The sequence below is a fragment of the Lepeophtheirus salmonis genome, chromosome 6, assembly GCF_016086655.4.
Source record: "Lepeophtheirus salmonis chromosome 6, UVic_Lsal_1.4, whole genome shotgun sequence".
Taxonomy (NCBI): domain Eukaryota; kingdom Metazoa; phylum Arthropoda; class Copepoda; order Siphonostomatoida; family Caligidae; genus Lepeophtheirus; species Lepeophtheirus salmonis.
In genome coordinates, this window is record NC_052136.2 from 24,321,128 (window position 1) to 24,344,279 (window position 23,152).

The 23,152-nt window shown below is 32.8% G+C and overlaps 1 protein-coding gene across 1 annotated transcript; it reads right to left on the reverse strand.

Annotated features, from left to right (window-relative positions):
* Window positions 1-501: 501 nt before the first annotated feature.
* msn (serine/threonine-protein kinase msn) lies at window positions 502-20,922 on the reverse strand. The gene is made up of 6 exons (XM_040715810.2): window positions 20,294-20,922; window positions 20,075-20,239; window positions 3,616-3,877; window positions 2,302-3,542; window positions 2,018-2,229; window positions 502-1,890 (listed from the first exon to the last, which is right to left on the reverse strand). The coding sequence occupies exons 2-6, from the start codon at window positions 20,205-20,207 to the stop codon at window positions 748-750; spliced, it is 2,991 nt and encodes a 996-aa protein (XP_040571744.1). The 5' UTR covers window positions 20,208-20,239; window positions 20,294-20,922; the 3' UTR covers window positions 502-747.
* Between the last annotated feature and the right edge of the window lie 2,230 nt (window positions 20,923-23,152).

Genomic DNA, 23,152 nt, shown 5'->3' on the forward strand with positions numbered 1-23,152 from the left:
AACGCGAGTTTACCTACTCAGTATCATGTTATTATACCTATATATGCAATACATATCCTGGAATGACAATTATATATTTATGATTAATTCGTTCTTTTTTTTTTTTTTTTTTTAAATGAATGTATAAAAAAAATATATATAATAGGTATAAAAAGAAGAAACGCGGTTCGAAGGAGATGAAAGAATAATTAATTAAGGGAATTTCATTCTCTACTATTAAAAAAAATTAATAATTATTGAAGTGTCTCTCTGCGTGTGATGTTGTTATAATGATCATTAATCAATAATTGAAATATGAAAACTAAAGCAACTTTAAAAATATATTTTAGAGGAAGAGCAACAACATCAGCTCTGCTCTTATTCACTAGCGTTGTTTACAAAGGCCGATTTGTGGATTATTCAAGGAGAATATATGTATAATTAGTAGTGGTTCTTCATGACGTATGTAGTAATTAGGTAGGTAATTAAACTTATCTCTCTTAATGACGTTGTATGCAGAAGTAGTATGTCGTATATGTATTTAAATTAAAAATTACGCGTTTTGTTTGTTTTGTATAATATGTAGTAATCATTAATATTTTTGTAAAAATAAAGAAGAGAGGATATCATCATCATCATCGTTATATTGCACCCGACATGCGAGATTTTTTTCCCTTTATCTCTCAAAATGAGTTGTAGGTATGAAGTAGTAGTAGTATTTAATAGTAGGTGTAGGTCTAGGAGTGGTAGAAGTCGTAGTAGAATGGTTTACCAATTTGACATTCCGGGTTTATTGAGTGTCATAAAGTATATTTGGCATGAAGAGCCACCTTTAGCAGATGAGAAAAATACTTTATCATTCCTTTCGCAAAGGAACTTGAGTTTTTGAGCTTTTTTGTGCATAAAAACTCCATCAAGGTGGCCAGACTCGACTGAACGAATCTCAATTGCCTTATTTCCCCATCCCATGATTTGTCCAGTCCCAATGTAAGCAACACTAGTGGGTAATTCTCCCCATTGTAAAACTATGTTCTTTGCAACCTTTCCATACGTGTTGACGTACACTCCTTCATTATCATAGCAAAGAAGTAGCTGCATTCCATTAGAATTTGGCAAAGTGACAATGGTATGAGGTGTAATAGGGCCTTGGGCATGTTTTGGAATATAGATGTCATAGACGGAAGCAGAGTCTAGGTCCACGGCGTGGAATCCAGACGTAGACCCATAAACAACTTTTAAACGTGTACCTTCTTCAATTGTCAAATCTACCAAAAGTGGTCGATGCTGAAGTTCGCTGAAAGACTTGAAGGCCATGAACTTATGATAAGGCTTAGGAGCCCAAGCATAGATCTCTATAGAATCACGTAGAGCTATGACCAGGAACTTGATACGCTCGTATTTCACAATTTTAAAATGAACTGCCCCTTGAAGGTCTCCCACATTAATCCAGCCTGCTCTCCTCTCTATAGCGTTGTCCGTTCTAAGAATTTTAGATTTGAGCCACGACAAATAATATACGCGGACTCTATTCTTCTTTCCACTCACTGTTACAAGGATATTTTGTCCCTCAAGAACTTCCATTTGAAGAAAACGACGACGGGAAATGAGTTGATACACTTTCCCCTGCCCTGATCGATCTAGTAGCATTAATCCTGTGTCGGTGCCGATCAAGAGATTCACTCCCCAAAGAGCTGCACAGAGAATTTCAGAGTTGAATCGTTTCTTGTACTTGCGTATTTCTGGAGTATCTGCAACAAGGTCATGAGATGATGGTGCAACATTGACATTCGGAACGTGGGATGATTCACGACGAACCCCACCGTTGCCATTATTAGCAGCTGCCTCAGCCGAAAACCCAAACGACAAGAAAGATTTCTGCTTTTCATGCATCCCTCCATGCGGAGATATTCCCTAGAAAATAATGGATTGAATTAATAAAATAGGTAATAAGGATTATATATAGGATTTGTATAGCTTTTACGTATTCATACGTACATATTATGAGAAGTATGTAAATTTAAAAATAAATGATAATTACTTGACGTTGATCTTCGGACATCCTACTAACTGGAGTACTGGGGCCTGACAAATTACTAGATTGCTGAGGTAACAAATCAGGCATCACTTGGGCATTAATATCCCGATTTTGACAATTTTCATCATCTGGAGTAGGGGGAAGAGGCCGACCAGGGGCCTTTCGTTGAAGCTCGCGTAATGGTTTGGGCACGGGGTCATTCACTTGCAATGTACCTATAGTACGAAAAAAATTAATAAATATAAACTTGTTATTGCTAATTATATTTAATTAAAAGAATAATTCACCATCTCTCTGTACTGGTTGATCATCATCATCGCTGCTGTCGTCATCTTCTACTAAGGGAGGTGGAACGGCTGTCAATCCATTCCCATTACTTGAATTTTTATCCCCTCCACTTGGCTGTCGCTGCCTTATCCTTAGTAGATTCCTTGGACTAGCTGCCAATTCATTTAATTGAGCAGCAAGAACGTCTAGATCCTCAGGCTTGCGCTGTTGCTGCTGCGGAGGTTGCTGTTGTTGTGGCTGAGGCAGAATTCTTGAGTTTCTTTGATCCCTAGAAGGTGGAGTCGCGGGTTTTGAGGATTCTGTTCTACGTAATTGATCATTATTAGACTGTTGTCCTGGTGGTGGTGGAAGGGGTCTTTGGGGAGGAGGACCTGGAGGAGTGGAGGAATTACTTCCATCCAATCGATGAGGTAGCGGTGGTCTTGAGGGAGGTCCTGGTTCAACTGGAGGGGGCTCTTCTTTACGAGAATTACGATGTTCCTTTTGAGCCCTCTGTTGTTGCTGTTGTTGAGCCGCGGCGAGTGCTGCTTGTTTTTGAGCTGCACTCTTATTATGCTCTTGAATGGCTTGGAAGTTTTTCCTCAACTGATTTTCTCCAGGTGCTTGTAGGATGGATGAAGGCTCGCCAGCAAGAGGTGCCTCAGGGAGTTCATCATCAGATCCAGAAAATTGGAATTGATTCATTTCTTCCCTTTGTTTCTCTTCTTTGTGTTTCTTCATGCGGTCCAACATATCCTTGATATGGATTCGGACTTGTCGCTCTGTAGGTTGATCTCGGACGAAAGGATGTTTAAGAAGTTGATCTGTGTATGGCCTTTGATGATAGTCCTTCACAAGAACGGTTTCAATAAAGTTTTTAAATTTAGAACTCCAACGCTTAGATTTCAGTCGTGGAGGAGGATTACGAGGGATGAGGAATAAAGCTCTCATGGGATGCATATCGCAGAGCGGTGGCTGAGCTTCAGCCATTTCTAAAGCTGTGATACCAAGGGACCATAAGTCTGAGCGGTTATCGTATGTAGCTTCAGGATTTTCATCACAGGCAATTACTTCAGGTGCCATCCAATAAGGGGTTCCAATAAATGTATTACGTCGCCCAATCGTCCTATCCAATTGAGCACTGACTCCAAAATCTACTAACTTAACTTCCGCATTGTCCGTTAAAAGAACGTTTTGACCTTTTATATCTCGATGTATAACTTTGCATGCGTGAAGATGTGTGAGGCCCCTCAGTACCTCTCTGTGGACAGTGGTAAGGAAGAACAGTTATCAATAATGTACACAAATATTTAAGCAGGGAATAAAATCATTACCTGCTGATATAAGCGATCCAATCTTCTTTTAGACTTTGTCCTTTGGTGGATTTGACGAGGTCCGTTACAGATCCAGCTCCGCAATATTCCATTACTAGCCATAGCTGATCGTCCTTCCCTGCTGGGCATTTTTTAATAAACGCCCCATAATAGGTTGCTATATTTCTGTGATGCGAGTACTTCTTGAGAACGTTGATCTCAAGTTTAATTTCTTCTTCTTCATCTTCCGTTACGTCCATGACTTTAATGGCAGCTAATTGCCCTATAAATTAAAGTAAGTAAGCAAGTTAGTAATTTTTCAGTTAGAAATGAATTAATAAATTATCCTATAATATCAAAACAGCCAGTCAAAATATATACGATTTTGATATGCATAATTTATATGTAACTAAATTTTTAACTTTTTACACATTTTAAAATACAAAATAATAATAGAACTAATTGTTAGTAAACAATTAAATTGTTTTATTTAATTGAAGTATGGCAAAGCTAACGTAAAACTATTGAGATTTCCGCACCCCTCTGCGTGGGATTGCTTAGAAAGGAAATTTATTAGCAGAATAAGAGCCTCTTAGTGGACCATCTACACTGTCCAATCACCAGAAGATCGGAAAATACCTCAAAATATTCTGGGATAGCCTTAGTCTAAATCTTCTGGGCTAATGAATTTTGGCCTATGCAAAGTCCAGATCTCAATAAACTTGTCTTTAATATGAGGCACACTTAGAGTGCAAGGCGTGCAAAGTTTGTCACTATAATTTGGACGACTTATAGTAATCCCAAATATATACAAAAAGTATGCCCTCTTAAGGTCCGATCATTTTTGCCAAACGTGTTAGTTACATTCACTAAAATGTAATACTTTACCTACTTTAAGTAGTTAAGTAATATTTAATAAATAAACGTAGTTATACAATTGCATTCCCTATACTATCCTATATAATATCCTACTATAATATCCCCTTTTATAATATTCTAAATGATATTTGCTATTATTAAAAATATTTTTAATCTGGATGGATAGAATTGTGTAGATACATAAATTGAAAGGATTTTAGAGAAAAAAAATATATATGTGACAAACAAAGGAAGTTAATGACAACGATAGCTATAGATTACTGATTGTACAGGGTGCGTGCACAAAAACTGCCGCTTCAAAAAAAACAAAAACTACAAGCTTATTATATAATATTTATTGATAAAATAAAAACGAATATCTTTATTAGGATATAGAAAATCTATCTATTCAATGTAGCCGCCGTCTGCGGCAAAACCCCGCTCAATGCGGCTACGAAACCGAGAACAGGCATTTTGGACCTGCGCTGCTTCTATCTCACTGAATTTCTCCTTGATGCAGGTGATGAGAGACTGCTTGGTGTTATAGGAGGAGCGGTTGGTCATGTTCTCCACGTAGACCAGGATAAGTAGTCCAACGGGTTCAAATTTGGTGATGAGGGAGGCCAAGAGGAGAAGGGTACGAACGCTAAAGCATTGTTTTTCAGCCATTCTTGCGTCGGCTTAGCTTTGTGGGGCGGAGCCGAGTGTTCACCCTGAGGTCTGTCTCGAAGATGAGGGAGGCATGACATGACCCTCACTTGACACGACCCCAAAGAACATGACAGTGGCCAGAAACATGTTCTTGGGGACGTCTCCGTTGTTCACGGCAATACAGCGATGGTTCTGGGAGTTGTGGATTTGATCCTGAACAAAATTCTTCTCATCAGAGAAGAACCAGAGCATGTTCGGCAACTTTAGGTTCTTCAAGATGTTCAGCAGCCTGAAGCTTTTGAGCAGCCTCAACCCTCGAGTATTTTCTGTCAGAAGTTGGGCTGTCTGACGCCTGTAGGACTTGCACCTTAAGTCCTTCTTCACACAAGCCCTCACGGTCCACTCGGTCATTCCCAGGTCCCTCGCCATGGCTCTCATGGAACGCTGGGGGGTCCTCGTCGATGATGTCACTGACCTTGTTGATGAAGGTGACGTCCCGGACAATCCTGGTGCTCTTCTCCTCCTTCTTCTTCCTGTCAACAACGTCCATCGGATCCGATGACTCCTCCAGCTGCTTCCTGAGACTTCTGACCGTTCTAACTGGCATTGACAGAAGGCCAGAGATGTCAGCATTGCTTAATTTCATGTGATCACTAAGTATAATCTGTATGGCAGCGCACCTACGATCTGTCTCATTGAACAAAATGACTTTTCTTGGTCACTTAAGATGATACTATCGCTACAAGTGGTAAACAATAACTGAAGTCTATGACCCGGGAAATTTTTTAACACCAAAAACAGACAGATCAGACATCAGCTGATGGAGTAATGTCGTCCTTAATATGCGGCAGATTTTGTCCACGCGCCCTGTATAATAAATCAATATGCTGATAGATTTTTAAAATAAAAATCACTAGACGAGGGGTTATCTGTTTCAAAATTGCAGCCACAATGAAATTTTAAAAGGATAACATTTTTTTCTCATTTTTGAGTTTATGTACGGGGTGTAGCAATGAAATTTGGCACTTGAGATTTCCGAATTTTTCCGGCATACATATATGATGATTGCTCAATGTTTGTTGTTGTTGTTTTTTTGTGGAGAAATATACATATAAAACCTTTCATTTAGACGCCAAAACACTACCATGGAGTCAACAACCGGAATGCAAGCCAATTAAATTTTCAGAAGCAGAACGCAGGTGCGCTATTGTGCTACACCTCCAAAACGACTCATTATTAGCCCCAGGAGCACTTCTATGATTGGGTGTCCCTGGATACTTAGCTTCCTAGCTCCCCCGACCTGAATCCGATTGATCATTTATTTCAGGACCTACCTAGAGTCAAAGGATAACAGAGGTATTCACACCATCAAGAAGTCCTCGAAGAACATCATCGTCCTGGAATGCAAGAATTTAGATCAGGTTCCAGTTTCAAGCGCCTACACACGGTTCAGGATCCTAATGGGGGCCGTTATTGAGACCAACAGAGGCTACATTGAGTGAGATATTTACTAAATTATTGCACTTGCAGCTCATTCTTGGTCTTTGAATCAATCTTTAAAAAATGGTCATTGTATGTTTATTGAAAATAGAAAGATCAAGTGCACCGTATTTTGTTGTTATACCCTGTAGATAAATAATATTTATGTTAAAGATTTTGGCATTAATGGAAGATGTGAAGATGGCATTTCATCGTTCTTGAATCATTCATATTTCATTCCGCCTTTGTTGAACGATTATTAAAATTTAAAGTCGAATAAAAGCCTGAACATGGATAATTGGATAATTGTTATTTTATAAGAAAATTACTTCTACACCAAAAAGACCCATAAAATTCAGTTGTAAATATAAACACGCTCAAGGGTTGTTACGAGGAAAATGCGAATATATTTATATTTCCTAAAAATTTGTCGACCAAAAATAATTGAAATTCAAAGTCGATTAACAACTTGAACTCAAAGTGCATAATACTTATTCCTTTAACGAAACTGAGAAGATGCTCCATTTAAAAATCCACCGAAACTGTAATTCTGAAAGAGTCACAATGTACATAAGCATGTCTGAACAGACTATTTTTTCTAAGACAATTGCAATTACAGTAATATTCGAGAAAAAGTAAATAATGTAATTTTTTAATTATCATATAACTTATAGAGGAGTGGTTCTTAACCTTATTAGAGATACTGAACCCTTCAAGCTTCTTCAGTACATCCACCGAACCCCTTCATGATTGGAAAAATAAAATATGACTTCTTCAAAGAACATAGGTATATATTTTAAGAGTGCACAAAATGAACCACTATTTTCAAAGAACAAGACCTACAAAACATTAATTTCACGAAAAAACTAAATCATTGAATATTAGTTGCAAATTAATGTGTCTTTTGCTGTTGCCCTTTCAGACACAAGTTCAGAAATGCGTGGCTTCACCTTGTCAAGTGCCACTCTCATTTCGTTTTCGCAAAATAATCTGTTCATTTTCTTTGTTTTTATGTCCGCCATCCTCGAAAAGGATTTTTCAAAAAAAAAAAATCTCTTGTTACAAACGGTATGAGTATATCCAGGGATTTCCTTACAATAAGTGGGTATGGTACGATTTCCTGACACCAAAACGTTGAAAGTGTTGTTGTTCTGAAGAGTTGCCGTTGAAGCTGGCTCTGCTGAAGTTCAATGATTACATCGAGATATTCATCGTTCACGTTTGCTGTCGCAACACTAAACGTGAAAGGATGTCTCACCCATGCTGGATATGACCCAGTAGTGGGGAAATATCCCTAAAGAGGCTTTGTAAGATCTTCTAAGTGCATGGCAATTACTTGCTTCAGCTCTACAGAAGTACTTCGAATTCCGAGGTACATTTCCTTAGACAGCTCTTTGAAGATACTGTGCTTCATAGACTATTTTCCACGTAGTTCACACATTCAACAACAACTTTTAATACTTACACTACTTTAAGAGGCAAGGTTTCTGTTGCCAACGAATGCCTGTGAAGAACACATTGAGTAATAATGATGTGTGGGACATCAGATTTCACCAGCATTTCAAAACCAGAGTTTCGTCCCAGCATGGCTGGAGCTCCGTCCGAACAAACTGCAGAAACCAAATTCCATGAAAGATTGTTGCCTCTCAAGAAGTTATCCACAAGTTTCTTCACATCGACTTCCCTGGTTGTTGTTGTAAGAGGCTTACAAAATAGAAAATCTTCTTGTATCACGTTATCTTTCATATAGCGCGAAAATACGAAAAGCTAACTTCGTTTAGAAATGTCAGTGGTCTCATCGAGTTGGAGGCTGAATTTTACAGGGCTTGAATAAGATCTGCAACTACTTGAGCCAATATGTTATTGTTTATGTCGTTTATTCTCTTGCTGATAGTGTCATTTGAAAGAGGAATTGAGATAACTTGTCTTCAGCAGCTTTTCCCAGCATTATATTCCCCATCTTCAACGTGGTTGGTTTTATCTGTGTTTCACCAATTGTGTGTGATTTGCTCTGCTTTCGATGAGTTAGGCAACTTCGTACGATGCTGTGAGGATTGGTTCGTCGATGGGTATAAAGCGGAGAACAGGCAGAGTAGCCTTTCCATCAAATTTAGGTCTCTTCACCTTGAATTTAGAAAGTGGTGTGTTCTTTCATTTCCCATCTCCATGGAGCTTTAGGAAGTGTTCCTTCAGTTTTGTAGGTGCTAGACTAGAATTGCTCAACTTGGCAGTGCAAATCATGCATTGAGGACACTGAATCCCATCACTTTCCTTTATACACGTGAAACCATATTTTGTGTATTCATCAAACCACTTTTTTTTGCTGGACATAGTAAGAAGGGATTGAAAGATTATCCATTAAGACCGAAGTGAAGAATTTTCTACATAGCTATTTATACAAATTTGAACATGTAATATCTCTATGAAAATATAATTCATTTGAACTTTTGTTCTTGCCAAAGACACTCATGATGATAGAGATAATACCTTATTATTATATATTTTAGATATGAAGTACTTTTAATATTAATATTTGTTGCTATATTTATAAGAAAAACTAAAAAATGGCGCGCCTGACATTTTTAACGTAGTGTGACGACATTGTTTCCTTTCCATACTTCTTTTTTATTTCATACGATACATAAGAAAAATAACAAGGGGATATATTATGTACAAATTTTGAGACTCGAAAATACATTTTTAATTCAAAAAATATCATTTAGATATGAGGGATGCTTAATCAAATTTCTTCTTGTTTAACAACCTTTAAAATAGTCTCTTCTATAATTACAGTCTAGTTAATAAATGGACATGGGGGGCGCTTGCCGAACCACTGAGTGTCTCATAGAACCCCTGAAATTCGATCGAACTCAGGTTAAGAACTTTATAGCTTTATAGAGCATTTTCACTGACGACTTAAATTACATCATAATTGAAGGAGACGACAACAACTTACGGGCTCAAAGTTGATATTTTTACTAAATAAAATGCACAAGTTTCCAATAAATTTTGATGTAACTCTATCAAATGGCTTTATGAAGAAAAAAAGACAGAATAAACTTGCAAATCAAAGTAATATGTATTGAAAATCCCTGCAAATGGCTTGATTTGTACCTTCTTTTTTTTTTTGATTGATTATTGACAATAAAAATAGGATAATTAGAGATAAATATATTATTATTTCTACTGTACAGGGTGATCGATATAGATTGAGAAAATCTTTTAAGGATTATAACGAACGAAATAGACGGAGAAGAACCATAATTCTTTTTTACTATTTGAAAGCTACATTAAATGACATTCAATTATTCATAATGAGATCCGCCTCTCTTGATAATTTCAGCCAAACAGCGCCGGAAGCTTTAGTAGGCCCGGGTGAGCTCCTGTGAATCCAGCTTTGACTTTGTAGTGGTTCTGGTTTCACAATTTTAATTTACATTCCCTGGATAGATGGAGTAGCCCAAAGAAAAAATACACCTTCCAACAGTACAGTGTACCGTTCCAAAAAACAGCAGGATGTCTTTACCACAAAATGTCCTCATTTTCAGTGCCCGGATTTTCGGCCTACTTACGGCTACCCCACCCATTTCTTTCGTTATAAGCCTTTAAAAAATTTCCCAATTTATCTGGACCTCCCTGTAATAGTTAATTTATTGTCTTCACTACGTATCTAAGATTGTATAACCATGCATCAATATATTTTAGGCTTTAATATATAATAAAACAAGACAATAGAGGGATAGATTTTTGATAGACAGTGAGGTTTAAGTAATTTTATTTATTGGTCCCATTTTGACATCCTATAGTTCAATATTTGCCCTAATTTAGAATAAAAAGGTTTTTTATTCAAATAAAACTTGGGTTATTTATCCCCCCCAAAATAACTGACATCAACAATGGAAACGACGTTCTATTTAAGAAAAAATGGGCCTTTATTGACTAATGAAAAAATAAAATTCTTGGCGTAATAACGACATCGAGAATAATACTCTTTGTGTAGTTGTAACACTCCTGCATAACTACTGCTCCTGTCTTTGTTATATCCTTCACGAATAGCAAATATCGTACAAATATGTACATAAATGATTGATTTAAGAGTACCTCATTTATTTCTTAAAAGTATCATTTTGTAAAATGATTCATACAAAGGCAAGTATGAATCAGAAAATGAAAAATCAATAGGATTAGAGTATATAAATGTTATTATATAATAATTGAATTTTAAAAAATAACCTAATTTTAAACTAAAATAATAAATATATGTATTGTGTCAAACATGATGCTCTACTTCTCCTCCTTTGTATGATACACATATATGGTGAGTTAACATTAAAACAATCATGGACAAAAATCAAGAAAAGGATAAATGTACAATTTACTTTTTACATCATATTTCATAGACATATTCCGGTTAATTATGAGTTTTGTATTCAAATTTCAGGAATAATTTGAGACACCTAAGATTGTTAACTATAGCCTTCAATTGATTTATAAGACTTAATTTGGCCCCATTGCAAGAACATAAAATTCATCAATTCATAACTATTTTTTCATTGCAACGATGAATTTTACTAATTTAATTTTCAATTTGAGGCGCCTCCAAAAGATGAATCAGAAGTATCTCTGTTGATAGAAATTGAAGATAATCATTTTATCAAAGAAATATATTAGGTTGGGTAAAAAGTAACTGCGTATTTCCCGCTCGTTTTTTAACTAAGTAAATCTTGTTCCTTATTGATCACTTAGGATCATACGATAAAGCGTTGTAAACAAAAATTTTACAATCACTGGCACTAATATTTTTATCGTCTATGCGCTTTTTTGTAAAATCATTACATCTTAAAATTGAGGATTTTGAATATTTTACTTTTTAGCTTCAACTAAAGTAAATTGGCCCGGACATTTAGAAATTAAAATTAATTACTAACTCTTTTGCTAAAGATAAATAAAAAAATAAAGACTAAAATTTTAGGAATTATTCTCATGATGGTTTTATGAGATGAGTATTTAGTATACAATGTACAGGGAGGGACTCTTCTTTCATGCGATGAGGAAGTGGTTGTTTTATCCTGAGTCAAACGCTTCTCTGATCATCGAGGAACCCTCTTATATCCCAAAATACACCCACCTTGGCTTTCAGGTTGTACAAGGTGAAGTACTAGGCCAAAATATATTTTTAACTCCACCGCCGACGCAATTCTAGGCACAAAGGAACTCTTCTAATATACTATAATACACCCCAGTCCAAGGGTTGTCCAGGTAAACTGCAAGGACCGAGGTAAGTTAAATTTCTCAGCCACCCCTTACCTGAGCATCTAGGAACTCTCCTAATATCCCAAAATACACACCGCCTCTCAGGTTGGAGCTGAAGTACTGGGCCTCAAAGCAGTTGAAACTGCACCACCACTGCATTTCTAAGCCCCAAAACCCCCTTCTAATAAACGTAAATATTTAGGTAAATTTCAGTTACCAAAGCTTTTACATCCAGATCCGAAACAAAAATTACACAGATACTTGTCTCGAATTTTAAAAATTTGTTGGTAGTCACCCAATCTATGGAATTATGATTCAATGATAGTTGATAATTGTTCGCAGCTTAATAAAAACGGAACCTATCAAAATTAAAAACACTGATTAGAAGTAAGGAAGAAAAATCATCGACAGCTGACAAACAAAAACAGTGTAAATTTTTGTGTATTTTTCTTTCAAACTAAGATTAAACAATACTATTTTTAGATGCAAAAATCCCTTGGATCTTTTTATGCGGTGTATTGTCGTCTAAATGAATCGTTTATTTTTATTTTTTACCCAAAAAAAGTATTCCAAAATTTTTTCAACATATATCCCGGAAAATCCGGAAATCTGAAGCGCCATATTTCGTTCTTATACCTTATATATATTTTTAAATAGATGATTACGAATAATAATTTTATTTGCACTTATTTAAAAAATATACTTGTATATAACACTATTATAACATGATTCTTCTGTATATAGGAAAATTAACTTATCTCAAACCAATCATCATAGTAAGAAAAACAATATATATTTATAGGAGCTGCTAAGAAGAAAACTAACTTTATATTGAACAGTAACATCTGCTTTTCCGGTTATTATTTTCTTAGTTAGACGTTCCTATTATTACCTTCCATATTTTCATTATAACTATTATCATCTAATGCATGTAATATGCCTATGTACGAAGATAAATAAAAGACAATTTTTGAAAAAAAAGAAGAGAAATGATGATATTTATCGTCGATTTTTGAGAATGTATTTCACAAAAAAATATTTTTATTTTATTTACCATACTTCTGCACTATTCTGCGTTTATTTTTTCTTCTCATTTATACAGAGAGTATTATATTATAGGTATGTATATTGTTCTATCTATTGCCATAGCAACTGTTGAGTTTATATATAAAATATATTATCGTCTCATTAATAAGAGTAAATTTTGTAAACTGCACCGGCAATAGATTTTCTGCAAGGATGTAATTTGTCTTGATATATGAAGCATCTCATGAGACCGTTTTTAAAGCCAAAGTAGGGTAAAAGTTTCATTTACAAATGAAAATGCGACCCATAATTAAGTATTTTTAAACGATTTAATGTGTCCTATTTTATCATTTGGAAGTAGGAAGATCACATATTGCATTTGACACAATTATAAGAAGCGTTTTCGGCTACGAGATGCCAAAATTTGGTAAAACATACTTACAAAAGTCTACTATAGTTTGGATTTATTTATAGATTATAAAGATCAACGCAACATAACTTCATTTTCCAATAGGCAATAAAAAAAGTTATATTTTTGTTTCATAATGATAATACACAATAAGTTTATTTTTTACACAAACAGTTATGGAAACGCACCCCATTAAATCGAACTTGCTATTTTATTACTTTGTGATTTTTTGTTTTCGTTTTTTTGTTTCTCTTTAAATCAATTTTCATTGAGAGTTTTTAGAAGGATAATTATTGATACAGTAAGATGGAAAATTAAGATGACAACAATCTTATTGCATAGGTTGTGGATTATTAGTTAATTAATTATTGGGGATTCTGCGAAGGTCTTTAAACTTGTTTTTTCCGGAAAAAATCTGGCTTCAATTACCTTACTATAACAAACTGCATAAATTTAAAATTCTTTCATAACCCCAAATCTGATGGCATCAATTATAGCTATATAGCATTACTATCCGTTGAGTTATTTGCGTTCAAACAATTTTACAAATTTTAAACTATGAAAATAAATTACAAAAATCGTTTTTTGTATATTAGAAATTAAAGGAATTAACTGATTTTAATAAGCCGTACGAATAAAACCACAAAGGAGCTAAATTGCAATTAGATAAATTATTAAAAAAAATTATCAAACCATTTTTTGACAGTATTCTTCAAGACAACTAAAGAATTTCGCCTTTCGAATGAAAACATACCCAACCCGCAACTACTTCTACAACCTGATTGCAAAAGAAAAAAGGAACCTGTGTTAGTAGGCAGGTTTTTCCACAAATTGTCTTCTAGATAAATGTTACAAGAGTTAAAAAAATTAAGTTTGACTCAGAAATTAAGAAAAAATAGACTAAATAATATTTTTTGATGAATAAATAGCTAAAGACTTTTAGCTCTCAATGTATTATAGAAGATTAATATACAATAAGAATTATATTACAGGAAGAATGAATTCGCTCTCACAAACCTCTTCAGATCCCTACTCTGTGAACAAACATGCTTGATGTGAAGTAAAAAAAAAGATCTACTATATTAATAAAGCTATCTATTAATCAATAAATTTTATCTGTACGTCGTCTGTCTGTTTGCATGAAAAACAGTCACGGGGTACACTGTATAATTTATCTTCAATGTGTGTGTTCTGAATTTTAATAAAATTATATCAACTGTTATTGCAATAATCAATCCTTCAAATAATTGTATGTCAGAGAAAAAACAATGAAAAACTGACTGAATAAAACAATGTTCCTCCAAAAAATTAAATTTACTCCTCAAAATCAGTTTTTATTCAACATTTCGAAAAAAAGTTGATTAAAAAATAATCAAATGTTTCCACAATATATGAATTATATGAAAATGTTAATATAAATTTTATGGCAGTAGCTTTTTAGATATTGGATAATAAGGGTATTTTGCAATTGTCCCAGTCTTCCATACTTCAATAAAATCCCTCTAATTTGTAGAAAAAACGTTAATAATAGATTTTCTCCATACTTCAGTAAAAAGTTGATACATAAAGTGAGCCTAAATATAAAAGGCCTAGAAGAAAGTTCTACAAAATAATCAACGAACTAATAATTTTATTCGGACTTAATACTCATTTTTACCAATTTATGCGCTTCGTTGGTATTGCATAATTTGAGGGATTCTTTAAAAAAATTGATGTACAAAATGAGATTACTTTTTAAAAATAGTCTATTTTGTGAAAAGAACTGTTAATTGTTTATATAAAAATATATCCACAATATAGAATAAATTAGTGGAACAGATCGGTAAATTTCCTTCATCTGATAGTTTCCTTATACAAACAATTAACTGTTATTCACACAAAACCTCCATTTTTTAAAAAGGAAGGAGTGTCTGATTACGTAGATTATATTATTCATTGACAATAGATAGTATAGAATAGGGTTACTCAACTATTATGAGCAAGGGTCATGTTAGACTAGTTCCAATGTATGCATAAAAACGGTAAAACGTTTAAGAAAACTAGCTCAAAAATGGATAATTTTTTTTACTACAAGATTTTTTCTTCTTTCTTTGGGTTCAAAGCTAGAATTGCTTTGTAAAGAGGTACTAAGTTTGATGTACAAGAATAATCACTAAGGTACCCTCTATTCAGCCAAAACATGAAAGGACCTCAAAGTTTAAGTACTAAGAGGAAGTCGAATTTCTGTCGAAAAATTCAAATTACTCCGTGGGTATCTTTTTTTTTTGGTGGGGGGGGATATAAGCATTGCTTCGAGCTTGGATTTTTCACATATCATATTGTTTTCAGTCATAATTATTGTATAAAATCCAATCTATTGAGATGATATTATTATTGAATGTAGTGTCATTACGTCAAAAAACAATATTGCTCCGACCATGACGTAAAAAAATTAAGGAAATTTTTATTTCTACTAATAGTAATTCAAATCTTGTAAAATTCATGGAACTTCATACTGAAATAAGCCACTCCTTCTCGTTACGCCATAACTTTTTTTTTCTCCAAAAATTCAATATTTATATGAATAGCTGTGGATTTTTGAAATTTTTTCCCGAAAAATTTAATTTACGAAATTTATTTTTTTGATTTTCAAAGAAAAAAATTCCAAAAACCAAGCCCTCCCCAAAATATAATCCTGCAGACGCCCCTGATATGCTATAATGACAGTTGAATCAGTTATTTTATAATTTTGTCAATCAGTTATAAACTTAAGGATTTATTATCACGGTAAGTAGTAGTGTTGAGACTCGGTCCGAGACCGATTTTTGGTCCAGTTCGATCTTAATTCGTTCTTATTTGCGTGCAACCGATTTAGACCAAATTTTTCTATGTGACCCGTACAAATCAGATGTTTTTGAAGTACAGAATGAGTCATTCGACCCAACAAAAGTTATAACGGTCTCAGATGGGTTTAAGACATTTTTCAGATCGAATGTAAAGGTAAGCACATTATTATTTACGATTATTAAGAACTGGTATTTACATAAATCTCCTCATTGTTGTTTAAAAATATATTTACATGTCATCAAAAAGTTAATTGATTTCTTACTTAACATAAAAACACAAGACGATTGAAAGTGTGTATTGATGGAATTTCCAAAGTCATAACTATAATGGTTCATTGACCTTTACAATGAGTGATATTAATAATACCACTAAAAATGGGCTCTATATATAAATACATTCATTCATCTCTCCCCTGTTTAAAATCTAATATTATTATGCCTAGACTATTAGATATCGACATAAATATTTACAGTATAAACATATATACTTAATTATTTAGTAATAACTGTATGTAAAGAAAAGAAAACGTATTTATGTATATACAGAATAATACTTAAAAAGGAAATATATATTTGAAAGATGACGACATGTAGAGCATATAAATTACATACACTTTAAAATGATATGAATCTAAACCACATCATTTTTTAACAAAAAAAAAGTGATTTATTACAATTTCACAATGCAATTATTGTTTTTCCTCTCTCTTAAAAAAAAAAAAGAAAGAAAGAAGAACAAAATGAAACAGAAAATATACAAATGATAATTTAGATACATGGTCCGAGAGCAATTCTTGGTCGAGACAGACTGTGGATCGAAATTTAATCGTTTTCAAAACATTGACCAATTTTTTTGGTATCTGGAGCCCTCTGACTGACAAAATCACAAATTTTAAACCCCAAAACGAAGTCGAATTTCTGTCAGAAATTCAATTTACTCCATGGCATAATTTCCTTATGAAAAAATTAAGGCAAAAAATATGTCAATGGAGCTCTTCCCCCGTTTCATTAATTGGACTGATTTTTTCTCACCCCAACTTAGTTACACGAGTGTATGGGATAGGATAGTGAATGTCCTAGGAACAATTCATCTATACAAATAGTCAATACCAAATTTATCAGATGGATCAATACCAGACTTATTTAATGGACACGAATTACTCATTCGGTCCAAAAAAAAAAAGTATAACATTGTGAGTCAGTTCTAGGGCGATTTCCAAACCGAAACCCAAAATATGTTCTGTTTATGTATATATTAATCATCATCAAACACCACTCATAATAAATGAGGTCGGGAACCGGATTGCTTTAGAATGAGTTTGTACCGTTAACTAATAAATAATAATAATTATACAATAGATTAATGGGACTAATAATCCCCTTAGTAATAACATAAGGATCATGAGACAATTTTTAATCCAAGTAATTAGCATGAATAGTGTATGCACACCTCCGTTCCCAACTATTTTTGAGAGTTTTATTAGAAAGGCAAGCCCCTTTCTTCCTTTTTCAACAGTTGTAAAATAAAATTAAAATATTGAACGTAACGTAAATTATCCAACCACATTAATGGACTGAAGGTGGGGGATGGTATAAGTATGTCAATAATAATTTATGGACTCCTCTTAATTATAATTACTAAATAATATGATCATTATGAAATTGTAATTAAGAAAAAAAAGACATAATATTATTTTTTTCAAGTAAGATGTTTGTTCATGAAAAACAATTTAATTAAATTAATTAAGGTACATAAATACTCTATATATCATGTGGTCAGTCAACAATAAATTTTCCCAAAATGGAGTCAGGATTACATTTGTATTCTTCAACGAATTATCTTCCATTTTTGTAAATAAAATATTTGTGTTACGCCTTAGAAGACACCGCAAATTACACTTCCTGGTCATAATAAAGGAAAATAGTACGACAGATTCTATTTAAATTACTTTGTGAAAGCCAAATAAAGCTTCAAATCAAAGGGATGTCTTAAACCAGTGATTCCCAACCTTTTTATCAATGCAGAGTCCTTAAGCCATTTTGCTCTAGCATTTTTTTTATTTATTATTCATGCAATTCTCGCTAAGTCCTTAACGATGCACTAGGATTCCAAGGAGTCCCGTTATATAACTACAGTCTTAATCTATAGTAAGGATTGTTGGATATTTCAAATCATACCAAAAACTTGTATATAAAATAAATAATTGATCGGAATATGTTAATGAATTATTATGTTATAGACATTTATGAAGTAAAAAAATTGTTTGGGAATTTCTCCCGTTCTTGATATTTATTCAAGATTATTTTAGTATTGACGTAATGGCTACCTATATTATTAACGTTAATAATAAGTCTAACCTTAAGCAAATCAACCTATCATTATTACAAGGAAATAATACGATAGCAACTCGAATCTTGAAATAAATATAATTCATATTCAACTTTTCAAAATGTTAATAATTGACTTCAACGTAAGGTATACTCGTAATTACTTATCAAGAAACAATGCGTCCGCAGGGAGTGAGCTGGAGGGGCTGTACCCCCCCCCTCCAAAAAAAAAAATCAAGGAATTTTCCCTTTTACTAGAAAATTTAATTTTTTGTGAATAGATATGGATTGTTAAAAAAAATTATATTTTTAATTTTTTTCCCAAATTTTTTTTTTTTTTTTGAATAGCTGAAATTTTTTTTGAAAAACAAAATAATAATAGCTTCATATTTTAATTACCTTTTCTTCCATTTTTTTTTTTTTTTTTAATGACTTTAGTCCCTGAAAGTCACGTTCATCTTTCCTAAATCTCTTTCTATTTTGCAAAGAAATTTCCCAAAAAACATTATTAAAAGCTGTCTTTTGACACATTATGGTGTAACTAAGAGAGTATTTATGCATAAAAAAATCTCTAAAGCTCATAACTTAAAATTATTTATAATAGAACTAAAGTATCCAAGTATCATCAATGAATAAAAACATTAATCATGCCATTTGGATTACTATTCTTTAGATTTAAGCTCAGATTTGAGACTATAAGGGGGATGAATGTCTTAATATATGTTAATAAAAAAATTTATCCCAACACGTTTGGTTTATAATAATGAAGTAAACATTTTCAATTATTAGTCCTGCGTCAAATCCATAAACTGTATTAGTTAATACTAATAATATAATATGTAATTATAGATAAAAATAGTTCTTTTAACGACTGAATCCACAAATAGTTGTTCCATGGATTTTAATTATTAACGTACACACATCAAAATTTAAGAAATCATATGTTGGCAAAAATTTAAGATCAGAGTGACTAATCAAATTAAAATGTGTCCTCATTTGAACTGCATCTCTTCAAAATGAGTGAAATATATTATTATTCGTTGGGGGTCTATGTACCATGAAAGCACCTCAAATTATATATATATATATACATACTTTTTGACTGGACTTGTGTACATAATAATTAATTAGCAAAAAGGAACATTAATATATATTTTTTAAATGGAATTTGAATCATTCATGAAACATGTACACTTATTCTTCTAAGCCAACTTGAGCATAGCATATTGTGTGTTGAGAGCCAAATTATCGTAACTCAATATTTACTTTACAGAGTCAAGCTTTGAAACTCCATTCTTTCATTAAGAATAAGGGTGTTCTTGAACTGAGTAAGTATTTTACAGATTCTGAATTTCTCTGTTGTTAAGTATAGACAATAATACACGTTTATTTTGTAATTGTGTAATTTTTGAGATACGAGAATTTGTGAAAAATATGTAGAGACTTGATTGCTTCTAGAAATACACAGTGGGAGAAGTGGAATTCGAAGCAATGTCTAAATACAAATTCTCATGACACGTACATGAAACGACTTATGCGTTCGAGAGGGGCTCTTCGGGGAAATTGGGGAAGGAAGAGGAGTATTAGGGGGCTTAGGGCGCTTAGGGTCTTGGAAGGAGAGTCTTTAAAAGAGAATAAAAAACATGCTGACCAGTCATGGTGTGCCGTCCTTTATAAACTTGTCCATAGGTCCCATTCCCCACAATTTCCATTAAATCGAAAATCCCGGCAGGATCCTTGAGTGAGGCCAAATCAATATCATCTAGTCCTGAATTATTGGCCATGTTTTCAATGATGAGATTCAAGCTCACTCTTGCTAAGTACGTAGAAAAGATGGATTCACACTCTATTTATTATAGATTGAACTCACGAAATCCACTTTTTTTAATTCATTCTTCTTCTAATGTTATAAATTAAGATTAAAATAACTTCTACTCTTTGGAATGAGATCTCCTTTTTCCCCAATGCCTTCTACTTCTTTTCACATTAAGCTAAGGGAGTCTCACTGCTGCTACTTCTTCTGTCTTCAGCTTCTAGCTAGCTGCTCTACGTCTAGCTCTTCCAGCTTCAGTCATTTCAATTCTTTTCTTTCTTTCTTTCCTTCTTTCTTCTCTTTCTTTCAAACATACACGCACGCACACGCATCAAATAAGATAGAAAGAAAAGGGAGTGCGCGCGTCCGCCCTTATCTCCTTTTCCTCCTCAACAATCATACTAAACACCCCTCTCACATCTTTCTTTCTTTTTCAAACATTCCCATATATCCACACCAAAAAGCGGGTAACGAGTCGCAGTTTTACATCTCTCATAAAAAAAACTCTACTATTATCAACCCTATACGAAAATCATACTGACCCCCATACCAATAAGTAAATATATATAACTAACACTCATATATATATTATATACATTATAAAATGCTCAACGCTTACATATAACTATTCATCATATCCAAACAATCCCCCACTTTTTAATATAGAAGGATCACCTTTCGTGTATGTATTTATAAGCTGGACCGTTTGCGATAACGCATAAAGCAGAGCCAATCAAAAAGAACATAGGGTTAAATATAATATTAACTTTTTCGATGTGACAGAGAATCTAGGCTACTCCACCCCGCACAGGCGCAATTCTTCGTATTCATAAAATAATGGTGACTCTTGTTTTTTATTGTCTCAAATAAATAGGTTGTGTGAGTGATGTTCAATAATAAGTTTAAAGGGTGCCATTGTTGGAAATTTTCTTTGAAAATGAGTCAACAACGTCTTTTGTTAAGGATTATATTAAGTTTGCGAAAAAAACTCTTGCGGTTTTTCCCTAATATCATTCATCTGTATTGAGACTTACCAAAATGGTTCCCTCCCACTTGAAGCATGTTTCATATATTATTTGACTAGAATATTATATATGAATATGCGTAACCCCTTATAAAAGCTGTGACGTCAATGTATAATAAATCGTTTTTTTAACTGATTAAATAGTTATTATTTAATTATGATTAAATCTTATACATCATGCACTTAGTCCATTGAATTTTTCATTTAAGAGTTGAGCCTTAATACACTTGAATAATAATGTATATTATTAAGATGCATAATTTTCACCGGCAAAAGTAGGAGGGTGTTTAAAGCGACATTTTGCATAGCGGAGAAAATTTCAACCAACATTTTCATATGACTTACGTTTGTGCCTGAATTATTATTTAGTATTTACTGACTCGGTAAAAAAGTGGCTAGACAAGCTTTTAAAAACCTTCGAAAATAATTATTGATATACTGATTATTAATGAATAACAAGTATTTATCATACGATGAAATTGTTTTAAAAATTCCTACTTCCCCGAAACTATTTATACGTTGTATTTTCCACACATAAAGGATTGTCCTGTATCTTATTAATTATCTTTAGGCTATATATGTCTCTCAATGAGTCAAAATATATAATATTAAATGAAACGAAGAAATTTGCAAGGTTGTTTCGGTTTCAACATATGATATGCTTGTGGATTCCATGTTCAACTGACTAATTTTTATAACTTGTTCATGAAATCAAATTTATTTATAAACAAAAGGGGGGAGTCCTGATACAGCAAGTCCCCTCTTCTGTTTATAAAGTATCACTCAGATATGAACATTAGTAACATTGTTAATTGAATGCTATCTAAGATAGAACATTATAACATTCATTTCATACTTAGAAAACAAATTATATTTAATTTATACATAAGAATCTTACTGGCCACACAAGACGAAGATGATTAGAATAGCTTTTTTTCAAAGAAAGATAGATTAATTTACGTCAATTTAAAATGATTACAATAAAAAAATATATCAAAGATAACTAATATATTTAGTAGTACTTTATTGATACATTAATGACGAATCTGCAATTACGTCAAGTCAAGTGTTTGATTTCAAATTTATCGTTATTTTTATTCATTTTAAGGTTAGTTAGAGACATATTTTGAACAAGACAAAAATATTGAAATACATAGTATTTAAAGTATATAAATCTTATTGAAAAAAATTTTTAGCATTATTTATATAATTTAAGTAAAAACTGATAAGTATTTCTATTGATTAGGATAACTTATCAGTCCGTTTAATTTTACTTAATTTTTTTAATACAAAGCTTCATTATTCAAATATTTTAATTATTCATTTATATAATTACAATAGTATCCAGAGGTTGAAAAAAGTTGTTATACTGCGAGTCTAAGTATTTGAGTCTTTGAATATTTTTATCGAGTTCATTTGGAGTCTTTCGATTTATTTTGAGCCCATTTCAAGACCATAATTATAATATAAGGTACACAGTGTAAATGTTTTTCGAATTTAGTATAAAATAGCTTTCAAGTCGTGAGTCTTAGCTAACGAGTTCAATTCAGTTCGTGAGTCTTTGATTGTGTGATCAAATTGAGTCGTAGGTCTTCAAAATATGAACACATTTCCTATTTGAGTCGCAAGTCTCAAAGTCCAGCCCCAAACTCTGATATTATCATGAATAATTTACTATTAAAAAATATTTGGTTATATCTTATATTGTGTACAAACCGTAGTTATTTAGTTATGGTAGTATATCAATTTTTAATTTCATTCAATTTTTTAAGATTTTAATTTAGCTACATTTAAAAATTTGATGAAGAATCGAACAAATTAAGTAAATAATTGTTCTTGTCTTTGAAATTTATGGATAATGTTGGTAAACATAATGAACTCCATTAGAAATG